This window comes from Aythya marila (assembly GCF_965140915.1).
Source record: "Aythya marila genome assembly, chromosome: W".
In the NCBI taxonomy this organism is placed as follows: Eukaryota; Metazoa; Chordata; class Aves; order Anseriformes; family Anatidae; genus Aythya; species Aythya marila.
The window spans coordinates 6,793,754-6,802,053 of NC_139081.1; the positions used below are offsets into that span (position 1 = coordinate 6,793,754).

The following is an 8,300-nucleotide window of genomic DNA, read 5'->3' on the forward strand; positions in this document are numbered from 1 at the left end:
TCTCTCTAACCCTCCTAGGGGGTGGGCAAAAAGTGAGGAGAGAAACATCACCAGGGCAGCTGACCTAAACCAACCAAAGGGATATTCCATAACATGTGATGTCACACTCAGCAATAAAAGGTGGAAACAGGAAGAAGAGGGGAGGGGTGGGCTCTCACTGTGAAAACGTTGGTCCTCCTCCCGAACACCAGCTACGTGCGTTGAGGCCCTGCTTCAAGGACGTGGTCAATCATCGCTCATTTGTGGGAAGTAGAAAGTAATTTCTTTCCTCTGCACTTCCACATAGCCTTCATTTATTTTATGTTTGTTTTCCTCCCTTTTTATTTTCCCTTTCCCCCTCCCTTTTCCCCTTTCCCTTTTTATTTCCCTTTAGTTAAATTGTTTAGTTCATTGTGGTGGTTTTACCGTGCTGGGCAGCTAAACCCCACAACCGCCCTCTCACTCCCCCTCCTTTAGATGAGGAGGGGGAGAAGTAAAGCAAAGAACAACTCACGGGTTGAGATAAGGATAATTTAATTAAAGGGAAATAATTATAATAATTAAATAAAGACTACCATGAACTAAACAATTTAACTAAGGGGAAATAAAAGGGAAAGGGGAAAAAAGGGAGGAAAACAAACAAACAAAATAAATGAAAGCTATATGGAAGTGCAGAGGAAAGAAATTACTCTCTACTTCCCACAAATGAGCGATGATTGACCACGTCCTTGAAGCAAGGCCTCAACGCACGCAGCCGGTGTTCGAGAGGAGGACCGACGTCTTCTCAACGAGAGCCCACCCCTCCCCTCTTCTTCCTGTTTCCACCTTTTATTGCTGAGTGTGACACCACATGGTATGGAATATCCTTTTGATTGGTTTAGGTCAGCTGCCCTAGTGATGTTTCTCTCCTCACTTTTTTGCCCACCCCCTAGGAGGGTTAGAGAAAGGCCCAATGCTGTGCCACTGCTGCTCAGCAGTAGACACAACACTGGTGTGATAACACTGCTGTTCCAGCTACAAGTACAGAGTACGGCACTGTATGGGCTGCTGCCGGGAAAGTTAACATTCCAGCCAGACCCAGTACATTCATAATAATATTTATTTAATTATTATTATTATTTCCCTTTAATTAAATTATCCTTATCTCAACCCATGAGTTGTTCTTTGCTTTACTTCTCCCCCTCCTCATCTAAAAAGAGGGGGAGTGAGAGAGCGGTTGTGGGGTTTAGCTGCCCAGCACGGTAAAACTACCACAGTGATGAGTGGTATCCCTCAGGGGATATCTAATATCATTATTAACAACATAGTGGGATCAAGTGCATCCTCAGCAAATTTGCAGATGTCACCAAGCTGAGTGGTGCGGTTGATACAAGAGAAGGAAGGGATGCCATCCAAAGGGACCTGGACAAGCTAGAAAAGTGGGCACACGTGAACCTAATGAGGTTCAGAAAGTCTACATGCAAGATTCTGCACTTGGGTCAGGGCAATCCCAGACAGGAGTACAGACTGGGAGAAGAACTCATTGAGAGCAGCCCTGCAGAGAAGGACTTGGGGGTTCTGATGGATGAAAAGCTTGACATGAGCCTTCAGTGCACGCTTGCATCCTAGAAGGCAAACTGCATCCTGGGCTGCATCAAAAGAGGAGTGGCCAGCAGGCTGAGGGAGGTGATTGTCCCCCTCTATTCTGCCCTTGTGAGGCCCCACATGGAGTACTGCGTCCAGGTCTGGAGCCCCCAGGAAAAGATGGATATTGATCTGTTATAACGGGTCCAGAGGAGGACCACAGATATGATCAAGGGGCTGGAGAACCTCTCCTATGAAGAAAGGCTGAGAGAGCTAGCTGGGGTTGTTCACCCTGGAGAAGAGAAGGCTCCAGGGAGACCTCATTGCAGCTTTTCAGTACTTAAAAGGGGCTTGTAAAGAAGACGGAGGGCAACTTTTTGCTCAGTCAGATAATGACAGGACAAGGGGGGATGGTTTTAAGCTAAAAGAGGGGAGATTCAGATTAGATGTTAGGAGGAAATTTTTCACTGTGAGGGTGGTGAGGCACTGGAACAAGTTTCCCAGAGAGGTTGTGGATGCCCCATCCCTGGAGGTGTTCAAGACCAGGTTGGATGAGGCCCTGGGGCACCTGATCTAGTTGGTGGCATCCCTGCTCATGGCAGGGGAGGTAGAACTAGATGGTCTTTAAAGGTCTCTTACAGCACAAGCCATTCTATGATTCTGTGATTTGGAGTACCTGATAGGGGGCCTCACTTTGTGGCAGCAAACCCCCATGGAGGCCAAATAAGAAAGTTGTGCCAGGAAACTCAGTTGAAGTGGACAGAAGTTTTCCCAGTAGTTTTACTTAGAGTCCGGATAACTCCCAGGTCTCAAATATAAGCCCATTTGAAATATTGTATGGGAAGCCCTATACTATAAATTTGACTGGGAAAACTGATCAGATGGATGTAACTGGGAATCAAGCACTTACAGTTTTCCATTTGTCTTCAGGAAAAACTTTGTGTCTCATCCACAGATACACACTATTAAGGGCGCTGATTCCGGTGGATGCACTGGTTCACTCCCTTTGTCCTGGAAAGCCTGGAGGGAAGACCCCCTAACTGAAAAGTGTAAAGGAACGTTTCTGATGCTGTTAATGACAAATACTGCTGTGAAACTTAGACAGATTGACTTGTGGATTCATTATACCTGAGTGAAAGCTGCTCCTCCACAGCTACGGAAAACTGAAATAACAGGGTCTTCAAAGTTGAAAATCACCGAAGTTAATGGACTATAAATTTATAGTCTTAGACTGTATAAACTGAAGTTTATCTCTATTAGTGTGTCTACCTTATATATGTATGTATATATATACACTTTCTGTGTAAAGGCATAAGTTTCTTTAAGTTAGAAAATGAGTGGAATAAAGTGATTAACAGCCTTTTGTTGATTGAGAGTAGTCAGGAAGCCAGGGAGTGAAGGAAATCAAGAAGTGTTTTTGAATCCCTGGAGCCAGAGCACCCAGTTTGAATTGATAGCTTCATATGGGTTTTTGAAGCCTGGCAATGGTTGACGTCTTGCTTTCTGGATCTAAAGTTGTGGGTAAAGAAAATTTTATTTGTACTAGTTACAGCAGTAGTTTTCTTTGTTTGTATCTAAGTGTTAATAGAGTGTACATTTAAATGTTGCTCAAAATTATCAAATGTTGAAATGAAAAGATGAGGCTCATCTAACTTTAGGAGGTTAGATAAGTCTCAAAGGGGGGGAATTATGATACGAGTGTATAGTTAACTCCGTTTTCTGTGAAAGAGATCAAATATGTACTTTGAGGAAAGGGCAAGATAGCCCAGGCCTTAGAGGTTTCCAAAGGATGATTAACTGAGGAACTGCTAATCATGAAGACCCTTCTGTTGATATTCTTGAGGAAAACATCCTGACTTATGCCTTTGAATACTTCACCAATCAACATAATATGAATAGTTGGCTGGAAAACAAGAGTATTCTAATGTGAACTGTCTGTGAACTATCCTTATTATAATAGTAAAAATCATGCCCCTAGGCTGGGAGACCGTGGCCCAACAAGGGATCTTTTCTTTCTAAGGATGTACAGAATTATTCTGTCATGTCAGCAGTATGCTAATTATGTAAACAATCAGAGACTATGGGAATTGTACAAAGATGTATTTGTATTGATTGTAAAATCAATAAGGGACTGTATAAAAAGTGGCATGGAATATCCTTAGGTGTGCCAGCTTTGTGGGAAACCACCTAATACCCAGACTTAAGCAATTCTGAAATAAACAATATCTTGGCCTAGTGTGTAGACTGGCTTATTGCATACCGGGTAATGAATCCGAACTTTTTATTGGACAACAACCTGAGCCACTGCAACTGAGCAGCCACATGCATTTCATTCTCTGCAATGTACAAACCCACAGGGTGCTGTAAACCCCACCAGCACTGAGGCTTTCAATAAAATCTGTTTGGATCATATATTTATCACCACCTGAGGGCAATTGAGAGTTTCAAAGCTAACACAGTTCAACAAATGTTTTTGGCAGCTGGCAACATGTAAAATTGAGACATTTGCAATGTAAAATCTGGTTTTTTTTTAAAAAACAAAACAAAACAAAACAAAACAAAACAAAATCATTTTTATTTAGTTTCATTTCAAAACTCACAACCATAGAATTACATTATAGTTTTTTCTCCTTTGCCAATGTAATACTTCTGTCTGACCAATAGACAATATGAGGCATTGTAGCTGAATGCCATAAACCAGAGATTATCTGAATGCATTCTGAACTTAAGAATACTTTAGATTTATATTTAGCCCTTTGTACATATTACATTTTATATGCACAGACATGTTTAAAAAATGTAATAATAATAATAATAATAATAATAATATCTGTGAATTATGCCAAAAAAAACAAACAGTTCTTCCATGGGTCCCCCCCACTATTCTTCTTTGAAGACCCTGTTTCTGAGGTGTTGTGATAACTAAAACAATGAGTCTTAATCAGAGAGACTGGGATCTAAGATACATAATGCTTGGGATGAAAACATTAAGACTACAGCAGAGAGAATAAATAAAAGTGATAGATTGAATTATCAATATACCTTGCCAATAGCATTGTAAATACAAAGGAAATGCAGAAGACAAAGTAGTAAATAAATAGATGAACAACTGCTTGACAATGCAACTCAGCAATCGCTTTGCAAGAGTTGCAGCTTTAGACAAAGGCAGAAGAACCCCAATGGATATCATAACAAGGATTTTGTAAAATGTGCAGATCAATTTAGGTGCTACACATTACAAATAGTAGCCCTGATTTCATACAGTATCTAGTCCCAATCCCAAATTTGTGTGTTTTTTGTTGTTGTTTTTGGCTTTAGTTTTGTTTTTTTGGGGGGTGGGGGGGTTGCTTTTTTATTTTTAATAAACAGTCACAGAAAAAGCTACTTTAATTATTTGATGAAATGAAAAAAAAACATCAACATTTGAAGGAAGGCTGGAAGGGAGGAAACAAAGTAAGAGTTAAACTTTGAAAATTTTGGGTAGGCTTTGGTACCAGAGTCTCAGTCATCTGAAGTATTATCATATAGAGATCTCTGAAAGAAATCTGTGAGTGCTGCTATGCTTATACAGAGTATTTCAGCTCCAACCATCATGAATTGACACATCTCCAGAAATTGCAATTGAAAGTCTCTTCAAAGGATTATAGCTTTTGATTATACTTTGCATATCTTTAATGTCCTTATTGCATAGATTTCTGATGTGCTGTTTGTAAAGTTACTGTCTTTATACCCACTTGGGGTAGAACCAAAGGAACTGTCAAGTACTTTCCCAAGTCTTCTAAATTAATATTTTAAAAAAGGTTTCTTACAAAAGAAGCTCAACACATTATCTTTCCTAAGTAAAAACAAACAAACAAACAAACAAACAAACAAAACCATAACCCTCCCTCAAACACAACCCAACTGAGTTCTGATAAAAGCTTACTATGCAGTGCTTTATTGGGAAGGAATCATCACATTCCCTACAGCAAAAATTGGAAGATGATGTAATGAAGGACTTACTGAATGATTATAGGCACTGAACAGATGTCTTCCATAATGCTGAAGCCAATGATAATGATACATCATTGAATGCGGGGATGAAAACAGGTTATTATAACCATATGTTGGGAGGAATGGGTTAAAAGCGGAAGATTGGTGAGAAGGATGAGATCAGAACGAAAGACTGTTGAGGAGGACTGTAAATATGCTCAAGTGACCTTGCAGCTGGGAAGGTGTAAAGTCTGGAAAGCAGCAGTGTAAAAAAGCGCATAAATTGTACCTACTGCTTTTTATGCTCCATGTATTTGGCAAGTAGCGCATCTGTGTATAGATAACATAGGTTTCCGGTAGATTTGGACGTGCCGTATTGGACACGCTTGAGCTCCTGGCCTTGGTACAGAGAAGATCAAAGAAGCACAGTGAGGATCACAGCATGATGGTAAAAACTGCCTGCACAAACCCTTGATAAACAGGTGTAAACAGCAGGCCTGTTATCCTCTAGCATGGACCAAGCTTAGCAGTGCCTGTGTCCCTGCTTGTGTGCCTCTGCCTGGGTGTTGCTTCGGGGATCCCCTGGTGTCCTGGTTTCAGTTAGAACAGAATTTTCTTCCTAGTAGCTGGTGGAATGCTGTGTTTTGGCTTAGGATGAGAAGAGTGCTGATAACACCCCGATGTTTTAATTGTTGCAGAGCAGTGCTTATACCAAGCCAAGGACATCTCAGCCTTTTGCTCTGTCCTGCCAACAGGCAGGCTGGGGGTGCAGGAAGAGCTGGGAGGGGACAGACCCAGGACAGGTAACCCAAACTAGCCAAAGGGGTATTCCATACCATCTGACGTCATGCTAAACAATATATAGGGGTGGCTAGCCGGGGGAGGGGGCCGGACTGCTCGGGGTTAGGCTGGGTATCGGTCAGCGGGTGGTGAGCAATTGCATTGTGCATCACTTGTTTGTACACATTATTATTAGTAGTACTATTATCACCATTGTATTATCATTATTATTATTATTATTGTTATTATTATTTTCCTGTCTTATTAAACTGTCTTTATCTCAACTCACGGGCTTCACTTTCCATTTCTCTCCCCCGTCCCAGAGAGGGAGGGGGAGGGTGAGCGAATGGCTGCGTGGTGTTTAGCTGCCAGCTGGGTTAAACCATGACACCCAGTTGTCAAAGTAATGAAAATAATATTATTTTTTGTGTTTTAGCTGTGGGTCTGTTCTTGTTCCTGCTGCCTGCCTGTGCTGACTCACACACTATTTGTACTTTTTAGTATACATCACAGGGAATGCCCTTTTAGATTGACGAGGGGGAATGGGCTTAAGTTGCGCCAGGGGAGTTTTAGGTTAGATGTTAGGAAGAACTTCTTCACTGAAAGGGTTGTGAGGCATTGGAACAGGCTGCCCAGGGAAGTGGTGGAGTCACCATCCCTGGAAGTCTTTAAAAGACGTTTAGATGTAGAGCTTAGGGATATGGTTTAGTGGGGACTGCTAGCGTTAGGTCAGAGGTTGGACTCGATGATCTTGAGGTCTCTTCCAACCTAGAAATTCTGTGATTCTGTGATTCTGTCATTGCTTAAATTCAGCAACAGATTTATCAAAGTAAATATGAATGCATGGAGAATAATATTTTCCAATGAACACTTAAAACATCTAATGAAACAATATAACCCTTTTAACACATCAGTAATCTCTTAGATAACAAAAGCATCTGAGAAGATACATGAAGGACATCAGACTGGAAAATAAATGCAAAAATCAATCAGCAAACAAATTCTCTAAAATAAAACTTACCTTTGATCCATCCAAACTGATTATCCTGTAGACATTTCTTATGCTGTCATAGAAGTAGGACACAGTAACAGCATGCTTGCTGGTGGGAACCCAGTTCTTCTTAGTGTTTGGGTCAATGTGGAAGACATGAGCTCGGGTGCTGAAGATGGGTTGCTCCCTGAAGGACAGAATAAAAGCCATGAATCTAATTGGGACATAAGCAAGTAGAGGAAAATGGAATGCTACACACGTCCAGCTGAAAAACTGAACTTGGCTGAAATGCTCGTATAAGGAATTTTTTGGATCTGGATGTAAAACCATGGCAAGAGCACATGCGGAGGGACAATTTGACGTTCAGATCCTGAGCTGTCAGCGTGATAACACCACTAGGGAGCAGCATGTGGTAAGGGTCTACCGCTGGAGGTGGCAAGATGAGAATGGGAAACAAGTGTACTTTAAACATTTCTGGTCAGCTCGTAATATGACAAGCCGCTAAGGAGAACTTGGTTGTAATTGCAAATGGGATGTGGGCCCTAAAGGGACCTTATTGGGTGTGTGGCAAACATGCCTACAAAATGCTACCAAAAGACTGGTCAGGAATCTGCTATGTGGGATACATAAGACCCTTGTTCTTTTTATTGTCACAAATACAAGGAAATCATTTAGGAATAAAATTATATGATGATCTGAATAGAGTGAAACAATGTATTGATGCTTCCTTAGCCAGGGGTAGTGCCTAAAAATGGAGAGAGGATGAATGGCTTCCTGAAAGAATCATACAGCATTATGGACCAGCTACCTGGAACCCGAATGAGGTAATATCGGAGGCCCAAGAAACTATTTATAATTTGAATCGAATAATTAGTTTGCAAGCTGTCCTTGAAATTATAACCAATCAAACAGCAATGGCTTTGGATCTTTTGGCTGATCGGTCCACCCAGATGAGGAATGCTATCTTTCAACATAGAATGGTTTTAGGCTATTTACTAGCAGAAGAGGGGGGAGT

General features: G+C 41.2%; 1 protein-coding gene across 1 annotated transcript in view; it reads right to left on the minus strand.

Annotated features, from left to right (window-relative positions):
- The window catches only part of LOC309889541 (homer protein homolog 1-like), a gene marked incomplete at both ends in the record, with an annotated part of 121,137 nt that extends 113,642 nt beyond the window's left edge, over positions 1-7,495 (minus strand). The window contains one exon of the mRNA XM_082782391.1: positions 7,316-7,495. Within this exon, the coding sequence (XP_082638517.1) occupies positions 7,316-7,495 (180 nt within the window). The remainder of the gene's footprint in view (positions 1-7,315) is intronic.
- Positions 7,496-8,300: the final 805 nt, after the last annotated feature.